Source organism: Aulostomus chinensis, chromosome 2 (assembly GCF_037954235.1).
Source record: "Aulostomus chinensis isolate RoL2024-O1b breed Wild chromosome 2, RoL_Achi_v1.0, whole genome shotgun sequence".
In the NCBI taxonomy this organism is placed as follows: Eukaryota; Metazoa; Chordata; class Actinopteri; order Syngnathiformes; family Aulostomidae; genus Aulostomus; species Aulostomus chinensis.
Genome location: NC_141321.1, coordinates 16,190,353 through 16,211,933, shown reverse-complemented (window position 1 = coordinate 16,211,933; position 21,581 = coordinate 16,190,353). Strand labels below are relative to the sequence as shown.

The 21,581-nt window shown below is 43.2% G+C and overlaps 3 protein-coding genes across 9 annotated transcripts; 1 reads left to right on the top strand and 2 right to left on the bottom strand.

Moving 5' to 3' along the window:
* Window positions 1-484: 484 nt before the first annotated feature.
* grk1a (G protein-coupled receptor kinase 1 a) lies at window positions 485-5,605 on the bottom strand. Its single transcript, XM_086181041.1, has 7 exons — window positions 4,732-5,605; window positions 4,187-4,314; window positions 3,901-4,058; window positions 2,990-3,073; window positions 2,247-2,371; window positions 1,819-2,020; window positions 485-1,147 (listed from the first exon to the last, which is right to left on the bottom strand). The coding sequence occupies exons 1-7, from the start codon at window positions 5,431-5,433 to the stop codon at window positions 855-857; spliced, it is 1,692 nt and encodes a 563-aa protein (XP_086037167.1). The 5' UTR covers window positions 5,434-5,605; the 3' UTR covers window positions 485-854.
* Window positions 5,606-5,904: 299 nt separating this feature from the next.
* On the bottom strand, window positions 5,905-21,251 carry slc9d1 (solute carrier family 9 member D1). Of its 7 annotated transcripts, none has more exons than XM_086180971.1 (16): window positions 20,619-21,251; window positions 19,676-19,810; window positions 18,660-18,706; window positions 18,124-18,429; window positions 17,711-17,878; window positions 17,234-17,413; window positions 16,806-17,006; window positions 15,444-15,572; window positions 15,186-15,278; window positions 14,869-15,055; window positions 14,530-14,647; window positions 14,204-14,399; window positions 13,914-14,064; window positions 13,746-13,825; window positions 13,520-13,669; window positions 5,905-12,793 (listed from the first exon to the last, which is right to left on the bottom strand). In XM_086180971.1, exons 4-16 carry the CDS (start codon window positions 18,379-18,381, stop codon window positions 12,680-12,682), a joined length of 2,025 nt encoding a protein of 674 aa, XP_086037097.1. In that variant the 5' UTR covers window positions 18,382-18,429; window positions 18,660-18,706; window positions 19,676-19,810; window positions 20,619-21,251; the 3' UTR covers window positions 5,905-12,679. The 7 variants fall into 7 exon arrangements, with proteins under 7 accessions (XP_086037097.1, XP_086037106.1, XP_086037143.1 ...); XM_086180980.1 differs by having other exon boundaries at window positions 19,676-19,773; XM_086181017.1 differs by having other exon boundaries at window positions 20,740-21,251.
* Window positions 7,419-10,204, top strand: LOC147269210 (potassium-transporting ATPase subunit beta-like). Its single transcript, XM_086181053.1, has 7 exons — window positions 7,419-7,530; window positions 8,621-8,749; window positions 8,861-8,974; window positions 9,051-9,256; window positions 9,350-9,412; window positions 9,663-9,755; window positions 10,046-10,204. Exons 1-7 carry the CDS (start codon window positions 7,419-7,421, stop codon window positions 10,202-10,204), a joined length of 876 nt encoding a protein of 291 aa, XP_086037179.1.
* Window positions 21,252-21,581: the final 330 nt, after the last annotated feature.

The window sequence follows — 21,581 nt, the reverse complement described above, 5'->3', positions numbered from 1 at the left end:
ATCAATCAGCCTCGTCCCCTCTTGATGTCTTTGGACTGTGGGAGGAAGCTGGAGTACCAGAGAGAACCCACACAGGAACAGGGAGAACATGGAGACTCACAGAAAGATCCTGTGCTGGAGCTGGGACTCGAACCCAGAACCTTCTTGCTGTGAGGGGACAGTGCTGACCACTGCACCTTTGAATGGGTGTGTATGTGAAAACCGGCTCCGGGCCGTCTGACCGAGCTGCCTTACGGGTGTTGGGGGGGGGGGGGGGGACACTGTTTAGTGTGTGTTTTTACTGTTTTTAGTGCTGCTAATGTGTTGCTCTGCCGAGCAAACATGATAGGGTCTTCGCCTGAAGTACCTTCAGGCTCAGGCCCTAAAAAAAAGAAATCACAAAAAGTGCAGTGACGTGGAGGAATTTGACCTACTCAACTCTCTCTCTCACTCTCTCTCTCTGACACACACACACACACACACACATTTGATAACTACATTTGAATTATATTAAATAAGAAAAGTATTTATTTGAGTACGTAAACATCTCTGCAGTATTTGTATAAGCTTCTGAAGCTGCAACATGAAAACAACACAACTGAAGCAAAAATGTGTGTACACGAGTGAGTGTGTGTGTGTGATGGTGAATGATAATATAAACGATATAAAATGTGAGAGATTCTAACTCATGCAAAAGCTATACAATGTTAAATGTTGTGAAACAAAAGAGATGTGAAATCAATGAAACAGATTTCGCACTAAGACCTTAGAAAAAAGTTTAAGCAAAAATTATTTTACAGCCCAACAAACATTGACTTTTACAGGAATCTTGTGTGAAAAGATTCAGTAAGGTAAACAGTTGCCAGATGGTTCCTTTAAGACACCGAGCAGGTGGAGGACTTGGGCGGCTGCTCCAGGATGGATTCACGCCGCAGGTCATCGGGTACGGCTCCACCGGGGCCCCAGATATTGAGCTCACCGTAGATCCCCGTCTCAATCATCTCCTCCTGCCAGGGGATGGAGATGTTCCCCGAGGCAAACTCATCAAAAAAACTGTTGTCTTTATCCTCCAGTTGCACACCTTTAACCGTGGAAAAGGCTCCGACGTCATCAATGTCCTTGGCGTAAACTGTCTTAGAGTCCGGCACGAAAGGCGGCGGAAGGATCCCTGAGGGGACAAAACACCACACGACAAGATTTAGGTCACCTGAGCAACCAGAGGTAGTTCTGACTGCCAGACCCGAGGTGCCACAGCAAACCTGAACTGAATATACAGTATTTTGACATTGAGTTCCAACCTCATGAGTTCAATTTCAAAGTAAATTATTCCGAATGAGTTTTTTGAAGGATTTGATTAAAATTGAACTATTTTAATTTGAAATTTAGTCTTAGATTATCACAAAGGATTCTGGAAAGTTTTTATGGCCATTTGACAATATTTATTTTTATGACTGGAGTATGGAGTATGATTGATTTACTGTCCTGCTTTTCAGAATGACGTCACAGCCTACAAAATAAGTTGTTTTTCAATCATACATCCAATAAAGTGTCTGGCATCTGAGGGAAGTTTCAACCCAAATACAGGAAATACTATACATACATAAATACATAATATATCAAAAGCTGCGAATGAAGTGATATAACCTCAGAAATCCGTGACACAACAAAGAGCTGTTATTAAATGTTGTTGAGACATAGATAAACATGAATTCATACATTCTTCCAAATTTAAAGTACCTTCAGGCTCAGGCCCTAATTAGAAATACAATAAACACACAAACACACACACACACACACACACACACACACACACACACACACACACACACACACACACACCTGCATCCAGCTTCCTCCAGTTTATCTCGTTGAAGAAAGGGTGGGCCCTGAGCTCATCACATGACCCGTTCTTGAAGCCGAGCCTCTTGTCCACCTCTTTGACCAGCAGCCCCTCACAGATGGATCTGGCGTTCTCGCTGAACTTCTCCGGATAGGTCACGGGGTCATTCAGAATCCTCTTCTTCACCACCTTGTTCTCCACCTTCAGACGGAACAAAGAACAAAGGAGAGTCCATCATACCAGTGAAACACACCACCTCCTGATCACACGTGTTAATTCATCTCCGGATATCAATGTAATCTACAGGTCGGCCAGTGGTCTCAGTATCAGTGGACAATGAGGAAGGAGGCAAATCAAAAGGAGCTAAGGAGTCAGTGGTGTTTAAAGTGGAGAGTAAACCCATTCAAAATGAACTGAAGCCAGTTACCTTCTCCCCTCTGGTCCTGAAAGGCCCCTTCGCTGCCAGGAACTCGTACAGAGTGACCCCCAGAGTGAAATAATCCACCGAGTAGTCATACTCTTCTCCTTTCAGAAGCTCTGGGGCCATGAAACCTGCAGGCAGGAGGGACATCATCACCTCACGGTTAGAGAGTGAGAATCAAGTATCAATCTTCGATGTACTGCAGTGATACATCTATATTAAGTATAAAAACTACAAAAATATGTCCGTAATTATCAGGTGTCATTCATAAAGCTAGAGTTTAGACATGTACGAATATTCTTCAGCTAATATGATCAAATATAGATTATAATGTATCATAATCTGCAGTATTATGGCGATAAACTGGAAAGAAATATTCATTTAGTCAAGGAGTATTACTGTTCTAGTACTTTTTTATCTATTCATTGCTGAAATCATCAATTCAGTTCAATCAGTTAATTCAAAACTATTAGAAATAGACATCTAGACAGAAATATGCTGCCAACGAGCTACACATGAGAACAAGTAACACAGGGTAAATTCAACTACAATAATAGCAGATTGATTAGATTAGATTAGTAGAAAGGATTTTTTTAAAAAATAGGCTCGAAGACTTGACTTAGAAGGCGATGGCGAGTTCAGTGACCCCAAACTTCGTGAAGTATTCAGGTAACATGGTCTCAGTGTGGGACAGGTAAATATAGAGAAGCTGTTTCTGTTTTGAACCATCCGTAAAGTTTCAACTGTACCTGGAGTCCCAGCATAGCCTTTAATTTTGAACTGGTCATCGGCCAGCTCCACAGCCAGACCAAGGTCAGAGATACGTACGTTACCTGTGAGAACAAACACCCGTGTAAAGTCAACAGCTGTGCGTGTCACAGATATGAGTACTGACCTGCTCTCTACGTCTCTGCTACGTTAGCTGTGGCTAATGTGATAACTCCAAGATGTCCTTGTGTTACAAGTAGTGACGGTTCAAGGACCTTTCCCTCCTTTCTTTCTTTTCTTAAAATATAGCCCCCCCCCCCCCCCCCCCAAAAAATCCATTCTTGGAGATCTTCCAAAATGGCCAACTGTTTCAAGGGAATAATCGGCCACATCTCATCAGCAGATCTAAATCAGCTGAGAGGCTCACTGCAGTTTGAGGTTGCCACGGTGATGCGAACTGCTTAGTTTCTGCTGAATGAGACAAGGATTCAGTTGAGACACACCTCTTAAACTCTGGCTTATTACTTAAACGTCATCACGGCTATCACCTCAGTTTTTCTTGGGAGAGACAGGAGACTCTACCGAATGCAACGAATGTGAGAAATACAGTGAGATTAAACTGTCCTCTTTTTAGTGCCTCTCATGAAAATCCTGGTGACACTTACCACTGGAGTCTGTGGGGCAGTCGGAGGTTATTTCTGCCACTTGGAAGGTTATTGAGCAAAATGTGTGAGTTTCTCTGTTTACAGAATAACATTGTATGGTTGTAATCAATGTCAACATGTTGGCTTGAAGATTCTAGCAGTACAAACACTGTACTTCACTGTTGAACTGCAGCAAGCTAACCACATCAACGTGAATTACCAACAGCAAAGCCACAAACCTCAAAAAGGTTGAACTTTAGGACCAAACACCAGAGCCTGGTTTTATTAATGGTCCATGAATGTCTGACCTTGATTATCCAGCAGCACATTCTCTGGTTTGAGGTCTCTGTAGATGATCCTCTTCTGGTGCAGATGCTCCATACCCTGGATGATCTGAGCAGCGTAGTAACACGCACGCGGCTCCTCAAACCCTGGGTTGTTCTCATCCACATTATAGATATGATACCTAACAGCATGGATGAGATGAACAGAGAACATCTGAAGAAACACATGCATTGGTCACCTTCTCCCTTCCAACTAGCAGATTCAGCACCATGAACCATGCGTTGCATGTTATCCAGCTGATGATCTAACCTCAGATCTCCTCCGTTCATGATGGTCATGATGAGACACAGCTCTGTTTTTGACTGGAAGGCATAAGCCAGAGAGACAATGAACCTGCTGTGAACACGAGCCAGGATCCTCTTCTCCACCATCGCCCCCTGCAGGACACAAGAAGACAACACTCTCCACTTCACATCTCGCTTACAAAGCAACTGAAAAACACTGGAGCTCTAACTTAATTAAATTATTGAAAAGGAACAACTTTTTATTGAATTGTTGTTAGTGATGTCCCAGCCCATCTGTAGGACCTTTACAGCCCATCAGGGATCCAAGGGGATCACTGGATCAGGCGATCACACAAACACACACACAGCCTCGAAACCAACCATGAATGTGATTATCAATTAGTTTTTATTGTCCCTTAATGATGGACTCATGATTGGTCGAATCAAATAACTCACATCTCTAGTTAAAAGGGTAAGATGTATGACCGAGCCTGAGGTTTGTTCATATTATCTTTGAGTTCCGAGAGTGCTTTAGACTCAATGGCAGCAGGTGCAGGTGTTGTTCTTTACCTCATAGCCTTTCCTCTTCTTCAACCTCTTCTTGTTGAGCTTTTTGCAGGCGTATAGTTTCCCCGTGGCCTTCATCTGGCAGGCAGATACTTCCCCAAAACCCCCTTTTCCCAACACACGAAAATCCAAGAACCAATCCTCCCCGGTCGGCTGCATCTCCAGCCACTTCCACTGCAGAAATCTTTTCAGGTACATGCTCTCCAGGAAGAAAGTGTAAGGTACTTCCTTGAGAAAGTCCATCACGCTGTCCATGGTCTCAGTGAAGAGGTCGTCTCCAGCTTCCTGGTGTTTTTCTTTCACATTTGTGATGCCGTTTTCTGGCAGGAAGGGGCAAAAATACTTGGCACCAGGCTCCATGTAGCGGGACAAAATCTTGCTGGCTTTCTTGGCTCGATCCTCATCTTCAGCCAAGTTGTATTCCTCGATATCCTTCCACAGGCGGCAAGGACCTTTATACTCATTGTTGGAGTCAAGGAACTCCTGGAAGAGACGTTTTCCAATGGGCTGCTCCACACAGACCGTCTGGAAGCCCAAATCTAAGGTTTCTCTCAGACCTTCACACACTGTGATGTGAGGCAGCTTGAGGCGAGAGTGGTACTTCTTGTCTCGGCTGGTTGCAGGGTTGGCAGTACCGTCAAAACTACCACGGGCAGAGATGTAGGCCGAGTTGGCCACCACTGTGGTCAGGCCACCAATATCCATGGTGACACTGTGGAGAAATTAGTGAAATTGAAAGAAGGAGAAGCAAAAAGAAGTAGAAAAGCTGATGTGATGAAGGAAATCTGGGGAGGACAAAGATTCCAGTGATCCACAGATTGTTTGACCGCTCGCTACAGCGTCAGAGCTGAGTGTTTCCCTCAGTGAGGCTTTCACTAAACCAGAGTCCCTTCTCTTGCTCTCACACATGCAGACACACATGCAGATCTACCTGACTCATCACCTTTCCCCAGAGGGATTTATCCACCCTGTAATGCTTTATCCTGTGCTAACCCAGGCTGCCGAAGACAAGGGAACACGGGGTGACTTAAGGACTCAGGGAGTACGATGGAGGGAGAGCAGGAAAGTTAGGAACATTATTACTTCACTCACACCAATTTAGAACAGGACTTCAGGACGTAGAGCCCTATTGTGTCATGTGCTGGGGTCCAAATGATTGATTTGGACTAAAAAGACTCCTTCTCATGAAAGTTTGACCCCCCCTTAATGTCTGAAGGGTCTTTTAAGTGCTGCCAGACAACAATCTGAGCCTGATAGTGGCTCAAACAAGCACTTTGAATGGATGGACTTTGACCCATAAGACCATGTTCTAGCATTTGCAGGCACAGCGCTCCCAACCAGTGTTGGAACCATTCAATACTTTTGGTTCCTATCATACATTTCAACCCAGGCATAAACAAATAGTTGTCGGGTTACAGTCCTTCATCCTCTCTAAACCCATGGTGAAGTTGTAGTTTTTTAGAACATCAGGGAAAAAATATAATTTCCCAGAACGTTAACCTGTTTTAGATTTGAATTGAATTTAGGTTTGAAGATTCCCATGATTACTTCATGGTCATACTCCAGGTTCCATTCATCCTCTTGTACTCACATATGAAACTGAACGGTGCTGATGCATCTAAACTGAGGACTGGAGTTTCTAGACACTCTAATTCACCAAATCTTTATGTGCTCCTTCCTCTCTTTAATGACTGGCATCCTGATATTTGATATACAACAAATTTCCCCCTTATTTCTGTTTCATTAGTTCCTGCATGCTTGATCCTGTATATTTGTTCATTCTTTGTTTTGTGCAAAGTACTTTGTAACAACAGTTTTGCATGTAATAGCAATAAACAAACAAATTCTAACAACCAGAGGTGGAATATTCTTGACTCTCATTGCATTTTCCTCTAATACATTCCTTTAAAACAGCTGGTTTTTACTCCCTTTTCTCTCTGTCTGTGAATGCGTCATTGTGCACTGGATTTAGAGGGAATGAAGAGTCTTCACAACAATGCAGTGAGTACTGACAATGGTGTGTGTACGTGTGTGTGTGCACTGCAACTGCAAGCAGGATGAAACCCCACAAAAGTGATGAGGTTAAAGGGTAAAGGGTACGACACCGACTCTTTACTTGAGTCTGAACCAGGTGATTTGACATCTACTGTGTGTTGTCAGCGCAAATTCCTCCAAACTGTTCCAGTATTCAGTGAGTGTTTTTAAAAATTGAATAGCAGTAGTCAAAATAACATAAAATGGAGCTTTAGAGCAACAAAAGAGGCGACTGCAGCCCATAGGTCACCTTGCAACTGTCCCTTGGAGACCCCTCCTATGTCGTCCAGGGACTGAGACTGTTGTACTCTGTCATTTGAAGACCAGCTCAGTCCTGACTGTGAGACCAGAAAACACTCCTGGCTGTTCAAGGTGATCCTGAGGACACTTGAGGAAGTTTACTAAGGTTGCCCCACCTCTTTGTTCCTCTAATGCCCACCTTCACTCTAGGCCTATAAATACCAAATTAGTGATAATACAAATATCACACTCTGGAGCGCAGCCATTTTCAGATTTTTAGCTTTCACTGCTGGAGAGAATGAGACTGGGTACAAGCCATCACTAGTAAGAACCTGCAGCTGCCACTTTGGGGAGGGAAGAGGGACGACAATAAAGAAAACCAGTTTTGTTGGTAGAGGGAAAGACAAAGGCTCAACATGGCCACCTTGAAGGAGAAGAGGACTTGTGGGCAACGCTGTGAGGACTTCGGCCGTTTTGTCTGGAACTCAGACACCGGCACGTTTATGGGCCGAACACCAGAGAAATGGGGTAGGAAGGAAAACATCACAATACTTTACAATCACGCGTTTGAGTCCATTGAGATCCTTCAGTCGTTGTGACGATGCTGTTTCTGTCAGTGAGGATGAGAGTGACTGAAGCAGTTTCTTGTGTCTGAGATGCTTTATTACTTAGCATTTTGCTTTATTTCATTTGATCTTTAACTCACAGGAACTCTTGTTTATGATGCTGTACCCTCAGGCTGGGACTTCATTTTAAGCAAAGGAGAACTAAATAGATGAATACAAAGTTAAATTCAGTGAAAGTGACCTGTTGAGACCTCCATCTGATAAAAATGAAATGAAACAAAAAAAGAACCAAGAAAGTAATCAAAACAGTAGCAACAACAACAACAACAGGAATAATGAAAGGCCCCTTGTTTGGCTCCTTTAATAGCACACGAGTCCAGACGAAGTTCATATCTGATGTCTGATTAATGCTCTGCATTTTCCAAAGTTATTCTTTTTAACGTTAACCTGTTGTCTTTACCGCTTGGCAACAATCCACTTGACATCAAAGAGAGAAGAATTTTTCATACTGAGACTTATATTCTGTGAGTCCTTTTTAGGCAAAGATGTAAATTTATAAAATACCCACTTGGTTTGATGAACGGCTAGTTTGTCCTCAATATTTATGAAGAGTTGCTTCACAAGCTGTGCATGTATATATTCTGCTTTGGGTAAAAATCTGAGGAGTCACAGGGTTTTCTTTAAATTTGATGTGTACTAACACACACACACACACACACACACACACACACACACACAGGCATGTGATCTCCTTTGCATAGCATGCACTGCATGTGTACCATTTTGTATGACTTTTCTGTCCTTTTTATAGTCGCACAGCCAGCTGCATGTTGGCTCCACAGAGATAAGCGAGTGTTGTGATAAGCTGCGGTTTATTTGAGTTTGAGAGAGTCCTTCCCCTTGGTTTGATCTCAGAATCAGATTAAATCGTAGCTCATGTGGACAGAGGGTACCCTGACCTCTGCCAGTCTGGACCTTCACTCAACACTGCCCTCCAAGCAAAGATATGAAGCATAATCACTACCTGAGAGTAAACACCTCTCCCCTCTCAGTGTACATCAGTCTCTACTATGTGGCCTTCTACGTGGTGATGACGGCCCTCTTTTCTCTGGCCATCTGGGTGCTCATGTACACCTTGGATCCATATGCTCCTGACTACCAAGACCGCTTAAAATCCCCAGGTAAATACAATAAAGACCGAGCTAAAAAAAAAGAGAAAAACAACCCTCAGCGTCTCCAACCAGCTCTGTGTGTGTGTGTGTGTGTGTGTGTGTGTGTGTGTGTGTGCGCAGGAGTGATGGTGTGGCCGGACACGTATGGCGAGGAGCAGATTGAGATCTATTACAACACGTCAGAAAAGTCCAGCTGCAAGAAAATGGCCAACATCCTTCATACCTTCCTCAAGCGTCAGTAATCATCAACACTGTGTTCTATAACTAACAAACTTCAGACAGGATCCTCACTTTTCTCCTCTTCCTCCAGCATACAACGACTCTAAGCAGGAAGAATGTAGCTACTACAACTGCACCAAGGGTAAATACTTCATCCAGAACTCCTTCACTGCCCCGGATCACACCAAGTGGTCCTGCCCCTTCAAGCAAAGCATGCTGGGTCCTTGCTCGGGACTTGAGGACCCAACCTTTGGCTACAACTGCACCATGCCTTGTGTTATCATCAAGATGAACAGGGTTGGTTTTAAATATACTGCTGAATACTTTCTGGAAAAAAGGCAAATCAGTTTTTACATGTCTGATGGTTCATTTTTTGTTTTGTTTCTGCAGATTATTAATTTCTTGCCTTCGAATCAGACTGATCATCCCCCTTATGTCAACTGTACAGTACTGGTGAGCAGCAGACTGTTGAGATTGTTTTCTGGCAAGTTAGTATTTTGACATAATTGAGTTAAAGTCTCTTGAGAAACAAGTTAAAGGAAGAATGATCCAAGTTGATGAAACAGAGGTCAAATTATTGGTTCAGTTCTCATCCTACATTTCCCACAATGCAGCTCTATGTATTTGAAATATGGCTTTATTATAACTTTTACTTCAAACCAGTGCCTTTTTGTAAAAATGCTGTGCGTTTTTGTGTGTTTAGGAAGGATATGAAAATGTGGCAAAAATGGAGTATTTCCCTGACAGAGGAATATTGGATCCTTCTTACTTTCCCTACTATGGAAGACTGGCGCAGGTACACACATCCACCCTTAAATATCCTACACCGACCTTCGTCAAAGCAAACTTACTTAACAAACATCTTCCCATTTAAAACCTCCATCTTCATTGAATGTAAGCAGGTACATTTGAGGGGGTTACAAAAGTTCAAGAACGTGGGAGGGAATGTGTGTTTTTTTTCTTCAGTGATTTTTTTCTGCAAACAAATGCTGGTTGTTAATCTGAGACGAACAAAAGGCCCCAGACGGACAAATAAATGCTAGGGGGTATTTAACAGTAACCAAGGGTCTTTTTCGTCTTCTTCAGCCGAACTACGTCAACCCTTTGGTAGCCGTTCGCTTCAGTTTGGTCGGAGAGAGACACGCCAAGATCCAGTGCCGAGTGGTCTCCGACAAGATCAGCTACGAAAACTTCTATGACCCCTATGAGGGAAAAGTTATTTTCTACCTCAAAGCACTAAAGTGACAACCTAAATTATGAACCCTATAATCACTGAGAGGGAGGGAGCAGGTGTACACATCAATACTGGCAATCTACTTTCAATGCTGTCTGCTTTTATAAACACGATATGCTTTGTTGATTGAAACATACGATGATCTATGTTGGGTTTTATCATGAAATAAACACGAATACATTTTGATAATTCATGTATGCATTTATAAGATATTTCAAATATGTATTCGAGGTCTCTTTTGATGATCAGACCTTTTCAGTTTGAATAAACATAATGAGAACTCAAAGTTATGAAGAAGCTATATTCACGTGAACTCAGTAACTGGCTGCTGAGGTGCCCTTAATAGGATGATGATGATGAAGGTTTATATAACCTGCTGATGCCAGGCTTTGTGGGTTATCAGCTTATACAGCATAGGTGCATTCAGGTACACATACACACACAAACACACACACGTGCAGTCACGTCTGGTCGGTGCAGATCATTAAACAGGCTTTTAATGCCATCTCACTGATTTAGATTCAGACTCGCAAAAGATTATCGTGGCTAGTGATGATTCATACTTTGGTCATGTGTGTTCACCCGTGTGCAGCTGTACATTCATCTCTTTGTTTTCATGTGTGAGTTTGTAGCCATGGTAACTAGGACCCCACAAGTGCCCACTTAGAAGCGCCACAAGATAAAGACAACTGAAAAAAAATCACTGGGCCCAAATGTAGGCTTAACTTTTCTGCTTTTTTCATGTTGAAGTTGGTTGACTGGAATTGATGTCAAATTACTTATCCAGCAGACTTATTATAGTGCATTTTCTCATTAACATCAGATATTTGACTGATTATTTCTTTGAAAACTTATCTTTGAAAGAATGCGTAACACATTCTGTGGCTGCAGATACGAAGATTAATCAATCAAATGAAGGTAGCGTGATGATGGTCTCCCCTGAGAATGCCCTGCATCCCAAGACAAAATTAAAAAAACAAACGAAAAAATGGAGAAAATATTCATTCTAAGCAGTTTTTCATAAATAAATGAAATAAACAATCTGAAAATACGCACATACAGTAATTCTTCCAAATATTTAAACCCCAATCTGCTAACACACTTCAGAAAAATAACATTAAATGTGCAGCTCATTACATACATATAAATTTAACACTGCACATGATGACAGATGAGGGGAGGACATCGTTAGATAATGAGAGCACTTGATTGTGGTGCTGGGGAGGGTCGAGCAGGCACGTCAGTGAGACATTCAATGGTAACTATAGTGCAAGGTTTTCTCTACATAGGTACAATAACATCAGCAACAAACTTCCAGTATTTTACATAGTTCTTATATTTACTTTTTTTTAACTGATGTTTTTCCTCAGTTTGACAAGAAATGCCAGCCTCCAGCGATGATGATGAAATGAAGTCATGTCATGTCATTGTAAAAGCAAATATTTGCTAGCTTTTGGTTAACACTGTAACGTGTCATCAAAGCTTATTTCACAGTCATGATCATGATCATGATGGTCAATGATCAGAATCAACAGCAAGTACCAGCTATCATAGACAGCACAGAGGGTTTAATCGGAGTCTGAATGTGCTGTTTGCAGGTGCCTTTACTTAAGGAATGTAAATGTCAGAATAAAGATGATTACCATGTAAAATCATACATGCTTCCCTCATTTAAAAATGTTACTTGTTCACAAACAAAGAAACAGTATACGGAGTGGGAACTGAACTGCAGTCTTCACCTTCTTATATTTCAGACATAAAATATGAAATGCCGTTTTTGCTGAAAATAAGAGCTGGGAATGAGGCTCTGCTAGCGACCGGTGTGATGTGTGTATTGGTGTGTATCGCCTGATAATGTGTGCGTGCGATTTAATGGCACTTTTCATACAGTATGAAGCTGCTGAGGACACATAGTTTGAAACTCATTTACATAACTGATGAACGGACTTTCCAGCTTGAACCACATCAGGTACAAAATGTAACATTTCCACATCCACATCAAAGTATAAAAAAATGACTTGTAATATATTCTGTAGCGTTATGTGAATGTTCCCAACAGTGTTCATACACAGAGGAATCTGTGACGTTATTCTAGATAACATGTTTCATTTGGTCGCCTGTTAATACTCAGGTTTCCAATCAAATGTACCATAAACTTTCAGTATTTTCAGAGCACAAACATTAGAAAATGTGACTGTGCGCTTTATGTGAACATGGTGAGCTGCTCCTGCTCTTCCACCACAGACCAGCCGCTAGTTTCCTCAATCATTCAGTCCATATCAAAGCTCCTATCAAAGAGCATGCTGCGTGCAGCACTGATACGCCACAAACGTGGAAAAAATAGACTCCAAGCACTTTACTGGCATCTGTGCTGACATGGAAACACAGCTGAAGGGCTTCTATAACAACCAAAAGAACTGAAAATCTCTCGATCTGTTGCTGCTGGATTTGTGACTTTATCCAGGAACCCTTTGGCCCTGGTCTGGTCATGTGACAATTTTGCGTTCAGCCCGAGAAAACCATCGATGCGAGGTAACTCTCCATAACACTGGAGCCAGCAGCAAACTGAGAGTGGTGACACTGAGAACCAGCAGGTACACCTGGATGGAGAGACACACATGAATTATAGACACTTGCTTGTCTACTGCGACCATCTCTCGTGCCAGCCTCACTCTGACAATATGTCTAAAGCCTGGTTTATGCTTCTGAATCGTGGCAACGCCGTACCTACGCTGTCGACGCAGACCCCAACGCGGACCCTACGCCGCATCCTGGTGTGCACCTCCAAAAAAATCCTGTCTATGTGTCCCATCGATGCGTTGTGACGTGAATGTCAAGGACTGTGATTGGTCCGCTCAGAGGAGGTCGCCGAATGCATGAAGAGGTGGAAGAACCTCTGCGACAAATACGTGCGTCTCCGGAAGAAAATGGCCACAAGAAGTCATGTTTGTCATGTTCAAAGTTTACAGTTTGATTCCTGAAAGCAAACAGTTGTTCAAAGAAAAGCACTGGACTTTCTGTTGTAAATAGTTTTGTTTTGGAATCTGACAAGAGCCCCCGAAACCATACAAAGGCACAGCCACACCCCCTAGTGGCTTGGCGGTGAATTGCAGAGCAACGGGTTCCCTCAACGCAGAACTTCGAATGCTCAATGACGGCATAGGGTCTACGCCATCGCCGTGACGCAGAAGCATAAACCAAGCTTTAGAACATGTCAGTACTATTCCATGCCCCACCCCTTTTTCTACTGCACAACTCATGAAGAGACAAACACCTCAGAGTAAAGAATATCTACCAACATTTTCATAAAACCGGCCCTCACTGACCTCTCTAGATATGATGCCAGCACGACGCGCACGGCTGCCCAAGACGAAGGAGAACTCGCTGACCTGTGCCAGACCAGCTGAAACAATCCAACGAATGTGGCGAGAGCTGGGAGGTAAGAGCGCTGACAGCACCAGTACGGCCATTATGAACTGGGAAGAAAAGACAAATAAATGGGAGAAAGGAGTGTGTGGCAGCCATACGGGAGACAGGGGAAGAGAGTTGTACCTTCATGATGACGAGCGTGAACGTTAGCACCAGCAGGATGGTGAGCTCGTACAGCACAAATGAAGGGAACACGTGAAGGCCTGCAGAACCACACAAACACATATTTCTGTCAGCGTACTTCACAGTGACATGAAATCAACTCATAAACACATCAATATCTGATCTGACCGATTGACGCAAAGAAGATGATGGCGAGGAAATCTCGAATTGGCTCGATGCACCCCATGACCTCCGTGGTGACTATGTGACCCTGGGAGGACAGCAAAGCTCCGGCCAGAAAACAGCCCAACTCCATAGAAATATCCAGAAACTCTGTTACCTTCAGAGAAATTCAGAAAGAGGTCAACATCAACAGTTTGCTCTGAGAAGGAAGAATGCATCCATGCAGAAACACTTCAAATCTAGAGACAAAGGAAAAGATTGTAGAGACAGATATCAACATCTGAAAAGGAGCATACCGTCAGCATGAAAAACACAAAAGCTGCCATCCCCAGTACCAAGATCTCCTTGTTGCCTTTGCTCTCCACATGCAGCTTCTTGTAAAAATGGCCAATCACAAATAATTTGAGTAACAAACACAGCAGCAGCACAGCAGCCAGAGATGCCAGGACCTGAGCCAGGAGAGACAACACGTGGAGACTTCCAGACAGGAAGCTGTGGTGCACAGAGGGAACTGTAGATTTAGATCCTGCGCACGCACGTGTGTGTTTGTGTGTGCGCGCGTGTGTATAATGTTATAATGGATGCAGCATGAACATGCATCAACAGGTGAAGGCAAACTGACCTGTCCAAGTCTCCACTCTGTGTGTGTATCGGAGCAGACAAGACAGCAATGAAGAGGCCCAGCTGAACGTCCTGCATCACTAACATCCCGAGGAGGAGGCTGCTGTAGTCCAGCTCACCTGTCTCACACACAAACACACGGTCATTCTATGGACCACTGTTCGATGCCAATGATTCCTCCAAGAAGATCAATTTTATCAGACAAAGTTAATTGTTATAGCATTTGATGTCAAACATGTCATCTGCTGCTTGAAGCAAACATCAAGTCAGTGGGCACTTTCAAGAAGTAGACAGAGCCACACATTTAGAAGGGTGGATGAGCACAGACAGACACACTGACCTTCCTTCTCCCCTCTGCTCCCCCCTGCTAAGAAGCGAGATACTAGCGGAGTGCTGGACAGGGAAAGACAGGTGGAAATGAAGATGGTCTGGGTGGGTCGAATACGCAGTACTTGTCCCCACACCAAACCGCCAGCAACCATGAGCAGACTCAGATAACAGGAGCCCAGCACTGAGGTCTTCCACACCTACACACACACGGTACATATACACACAACAATCATGGAGGGTAAAATCTGCTTCAGCCTTTGTTGAAAAACATCTGCCATAAAAACTGTTCAATCTCAATCCTAAATTCAAGTCCCTGGTTCCATTTACCTTTTGAAGACGCTCAGGTGAGAACTCCAACCCCACCACGAAGAGAGTAAAGAACACACCCAGCTCACCCAGAGTCTCCACCTGGACCATCGACTGAAACACACACATCCAGATATTGGTCTGAGAGATCTCCATCTGCTACTGTCCTTTACATCTAATCAGACTCTCACACACACACACACACACACACACACACACACACACACACACACACACACACACACACACACACACACACACACACACACACACACACACCTTGATGGTGTTGAAGCCAGAGGGTCCCAGCAGGACACCACAGACGATATATCCAAACATGGGAGGGAGACCCACCAGAGTGCAAATCCAACCACAAGGAAGAGACAGCATCACCACTGAAACTAAATCCTGCGCATACATAATGAAAAAAGGCAAAAATGTTAGACTGCATTGCAACAGAAGCAGCAATATATCATTTATTCATTAATAAAAATCCTTTTCTTTCAAATCCGGAGACCTTCATTACTCACACTGCAACTTAACCATTCTCCCTTCCATTGGAGAAGTGGGTGTAGCCTTAAGCAGAGTTGTGGAGCAGCTAAATCTCATCACATTGCTTTCTGTCTAATTCCATTTTTTTTTTTAATTTTCAATCTTGCAGATCAGTTTCATCAGTTTGTGAAGCACCAGGTAAAGACACAACAACCTGTAAACGCCCTTTGATGTCTCAGATGAATGCACCTTCCAAACCTTTAGGAGCCAACCAGTCTTTATCAGTGCTAGCCATTAAATGTACAAACAATGAGCAATAATCTTTGCGGTAGCGGCAGTATCAATATTAGTTCCTGTGCTGAATTCATCACCATAGCCGTTTACCATCTCAGCATCTCCAGCCTGCCTTTGGACTCTTCCCATGAGTCAGAACTGGATTAATAATGATTAACTACAGCTGATGTAACCTGAACATCACGCTGCTCCTGCTTCTCATTGTAGAATTCAACTGTCAAAACAAGTGGGGGCGGCAGACGTCGGCGCTGATCAGCCATTCAAAAATGCATTTACACAGTCAGACAGCTCATATTTTCCGCCTTTTTTTGTCAGTGGTTCGGTTTTAATATTTGCAAGGGATTATGGGACAAAACGGAGTTACACTGTTGGAAGATGCAGTCGCGCGCTGCAATCCTCCGGTAGGACAGACAAAGATCAATAGACAGATGAGGGGAGTCTTGCACCATGACCTTGAAATCAGAATTCACTTATTATTGAAAACAGACACACAGCAGTTGTTCCTCTGTTAGATTTCAGACTATTTTCTGTTACCACAGCAACAATGTGTGTTGCACAATTCATCAGGACTGGAAGCTTTCAGATGAAACTTCTGTGATACTTCACCCAAGAAGTCTAGCATGTCTTTCTACTACTTTTATACTTATATTTAGGCTTCCTGAACTCATGAAGATGTTTTCAACCCTGAGTGACTTGTTGGCAATTCCAGAATTCAGAAAATGCCAGCCACATATTTGTGGCTTGAAATTTATGGGAACCAAAACTCTCATGCAGGGGAGTTCAGGCAAATTACACATGAGGGGTGAAATATGACCAAAGTCCAGCACTTAGCGAGGAGAGGTGAGAGGAGCTGACCTTGATGAGATGATGGTCCGCTCTTGGCATGGTGGAGTCTCGCGGTTTGGTGAGGACGTACTGGTTGTTCTGCGAGTCAATGAGCATGCTCAGTCCCATGTCATCATCAGTTTCTTTCTGCCTGGACTTGTTCGCCCTCTTTCCTCCGCTCTCGTCGTCATCCTCCACTCTCAGCACGGCCTCTACGTTCACTCCCTTCATCTACACACCAACCAGAGAGTGAAAAATCAGATCTTGTCTGTAGAAATTTATTTTCCAGGCATTTATATAACACAATATATATATGTGTTGCACAGAAGCTCGTGAAAATGACAGGAGCTGCTTCTAAATAACAACTTTATTTGCAGCCGGCGCTTGAGTCAGGGCTCTCTAAACTCCAAGTGTCTGATAGCTTTACTCAAACCAAGCGAGCGCTGCTCTTTGCTGACCAGTTTGTTGTTGTCGAAGGCGTGCTCTTCGATCTCCTCTTCCAGTCGGTCCGCAGCCTTCCTGACATCCTCCAAGATCTCGTCCAGCATGGACAGAGTCTTATTTTGAGCAAGAGCGCTCTTTACAGCTTCCTGTTGGTGCTTTTCAGCAGCCACCAGCTCCACATACTCCTGCTCCTCCTTGAGGGTGAGAAGGGGCACGTTAACAAAAGTTAAGGGTAAAGCTGTTAATGACAGTGGGAATTAACGGTCATGGATTCTCCCTGTGTTGCAGTTGAAGGAGTACCTTATATGGATGTTTCTCCATTGTAACAAAGTATTTCTACTCAACCGTCCATGGCTGATTATTTCCTTTTCAATGACAAAAATCTACACACGTCCCCCATGATAAGCAGGATTCTTATCTAGGACCTGACTTTGATTTTGAGTGACACCCATAAAGATAACGATCCATCTTGCTGCTCATAAAGCTCTCACCTTGATGGCTGCCTCCCTGAGAGCCTCCAGCCTCAGCCTGCTGCTCTCCCTCATGTTGACCACATCCCTGTAGTCACCCTGCAGCGCCCTCTGCAGGCTGTGCATTGCCTGGAACACTAAATTCCCACTCTCATTCAGCTCCTTCTGGAAAACCTCCAGAGTGTGAACCTGAAGGCAGACAAGGACACTAGTGATCCATACGCAGTACAATAATAACGCAGCATCTTTGTCCACTCATTCCTTATTTTGAAACACAAGAGAAGGAAACCTTGAGCTATAAACACAGATGTGTGAACATGCTGTTGTTTTTGTACTGGGTCACAACCCAAACTGACAAAAATGTCTCTGTAAAGAGGAGATCATCTTTCTTCCACCACAGATGGGTGATGGGATAAAGAGCACTGCATCTGTACCTGGAAATGCCTCTCGGCCTCTGACAGGGCTTGGTCTTTTGCAACAGCAGCAGCAGCAGCTTCCAGCTTCTTGACAACCACATTCTTTTGACGCAGGAGGCCTACCAGCTGCCTGCAGCGGCTGGTCACCCAGGTTTGTCCGTTTGTGGTCGCCTTGCTCTGATAAAGCTTGATGGCATGCTGAGCCACCTGGTCCTTCTGCAGCACAGCAAGTGCCTCCGCCAGGCCAAGGCCCAGCAGCAAGCATACAAGCTGCATCCAAACCTGTCTTGACTAGAGCGTTGGGACTGATAAAGACAGAGACACCTGGGGATGGACAGACAGATATGAGCAAGAAATTGTGATTAGCAGAAAAAAATAACAGCAGTGAGATAGGAAATCTGCAGTATACGCCCTGTGAACATAGAGTGAGAGAGAATAAGTGTAGAGGTCAGATTAGGTTTCAGAATAGGTCTTCTAATATTTCATGATTTTCTTTTTTTTTAACAAAAAACACAAGGAGGACAAAAGCAACAAATGAAACCTGATATACGTACCACAGACCTGTCAACCCTGTCATGTATCTCTAAAACTCACTCGGGTTCTGGAAAAAAAACCATGAGAAATACACTAAGTCCTATTTGAGCTGTATTATCTGAGAATTCCAAGAGAATTATTCAGCCATTTTCACGGGTAAAAGCACATGTTTATAACTCAAGATTGACGTCTTCAGTTTGAACTGATCGGCTCTGATCCGATAGCCACTGAAAACATGAGATGTCAGCAGGAATTTGAACAATTCTATCGATGGTTTTGGTCCAAATCGTGGAATTTGCTGACATGAACAAAAAATGGGTGACACTGAGTACAATAAGGTTACATTAATAATAGTTAGTTGGTGCTTAGTTAAGTATTAGCTAAAAGTTAACTCATGCATCTAGAAATACTTGACTACAGATTACAGAAAAGATGGAAGGAGAAACATAAGGAGGTCGAGGTCAAGTGTTGCCTGGGGTCTACATGTCCCCCCACCTTAATGTTGATAAAGAGAGTTAATAATCGGTTAGTTATGCTTAAGCAATGCTTGTTCAGCACTCGTATATAACTAAGCATTAACATCATGTTAGCATTAACCAACAGTTCTAAATGTTATGAATGCACCTTTATTTAGAGGCGTTATCCACAAATGAGGACATGCAGGAATATCCAGCCATTACTACAGATAATGGCATCTTTTACTTGTTCCTCCACTGAAGGCTTAATTTGGTGTTGCCTGGTTTTTAGTGAGTCATTCTCTGTGTTTCTCTCTCCAGAGATCTTAAATCTTGAGGCAGGGCGTGGCTTTAACAACAGCTGTAAATACACCTGAGTGCCGCTGCCTGCTTTAAGTGGCCTGAGTAATATGCAGCTATTCCAGCACTGCTGCTATTCAGCCTACAGCAACATGACATAACACTGATATCCACAACTTCTGAAACTGGCCTGTCAAGAGCATGTTCTTCCTATCCTAACAATCCTCCACCACACCAGCAGGATTAAATGTATTCAACGCACACCCTGGGCAAGTCCGCACCTTTGTGAGCATGAGTCAAGCGGAGTGATGTTTACTTTCCAAAACTCCTCCTATGTCCTCCTTCCAGGGACTGGACCGTGGCCACTCTGCTACTGTTGCTGGAGGAAATCAATAGCACCAGTGTTCACGGCCTGGCTGCAGTCATGAACACACATACCCATACACACACGTTACATCAGACATGCCCAACTACTTCCTGACATTTGATGAAGTACAACTTTTCAGGATGGATTGCCAACACAGTTTTGGAGTATTACGAGGAACTCTACATGCAATGTAAACATTCTTCCTCATCTTCTATCTGTATATCTGATCAATTCAAAGCTGGATTGAACTGTCAGTGGCATCCTACTGTTGCTACACACAATGTTGGAGGAGGGACTATTAACAACAGCTGTATATGGGTGGAAATACCAGTGAGTATTATTGTGACTGCACTGAGTAGAAATCAACTGATTTTCAGCCTGGTCAATAATCAGCATTTAAACAAGAATTTGAATTTGAATTTTTTTTTCTTTTGTTAATCCAATTGCCAAGAAAACAAATAAACATAAAAATATAAATCATTTAGTTCTGATACCATCTATCACTGTGTTCAATATATTTAGTTGCCTTCATAATAAATGCTAAAATGTTGGGAGCTCTTGAAGGTGCGCCTTCAACTGCACATTACACTGTTAATGTAGATCAATTCCAAATATTGGTCACCTTGATTACTAGGAACCAATATGAGCCTTGAGAAGAACCCATATCGGTCAGCCCCTCGCACTGATAAAGGTATACTTGCTCAGCACCATCATTTTGAATGGTGATAAGTTATCTGAAAACATCTGATTGTTGTCAGTTAGTGCAAGTATTGGAATACACTCATTTATCTAATGACCAAACACAGTGTAAGCTAGAATATGCAGGGAAGCAAATAAAAGAATTCCTGACAACCTACCATTATGCAAGGCTGAACAGACTCCGGGACGGTGTGAGATCCACCATTTGATCATTCAGTACGACTCGTTTCCCATCATGGAGCACATCCATGTAAATACACAAAACTAGGCTTCAGCTACCTGCGAGATATTTGCTCGGTCCTGGCTCCACTCCACGAATGAAGATGACGGGAACAATCATGCTGTTGTGTCGCACCGCCGCCGCCGCCGCCTCCCCTCCTCTCTCGCCACATCGCTGAAGCCAACGTCGATGCGGGAGTTCACCTCGCGAGCGACAACTTTCATGCCTACTTCCAGCGTCAGTTAGCGCCCCGTGCTAGCGAAGCGGGGGACGGGTCACCGTCCAGGTAGGTACCGTAGCCACTCGCTTAGAAGTTTATTCATTATTATGTAACTTCAAGTTTCAGTTCAACCTGTTTCCTTCAAGTAAGAGGCTCTTCAGAGCTGTCAGACCAGCTCCAACCAGCTGAGTCTTCGCGCACTCCCATGACACAACCTTCAAGCTAATGTAACTTTGCTAGCATCAGTAATTGGCCAGCGACTTTTTTTTTTAAGTACCGTTTAACTAAAACGGAGATGATCAACAAGTAAGTCTTGTCTCGAAATTATATCGCGTCGTTTTAGCCTTGATCTTTCACTTCCTAAACATCTATATCTGCTTTGGTATGGGAATTGTAGTTTTCAAGTATTATTCTTCTGTTCGATCGAGTCGAATATAATAAAACCGTTGCCAGCTTTGATTTTACTTCGACAAATCACACTTGCTGCTTGAAGTTATTCAAGTAGACAATTAATTTGTCATCTTGTATGAAACAGGTGTTCATCGACCGACTTTTCTCTCCATGTCCATATCGTTTTATTTCATCGGGGGTCTCAGACTTCAACTACTACGTATCTATAATTATGTTTTCCCATTCCTGGGCCCCAGAATTGAATATCATATTAAGAAATAACCCACGTTC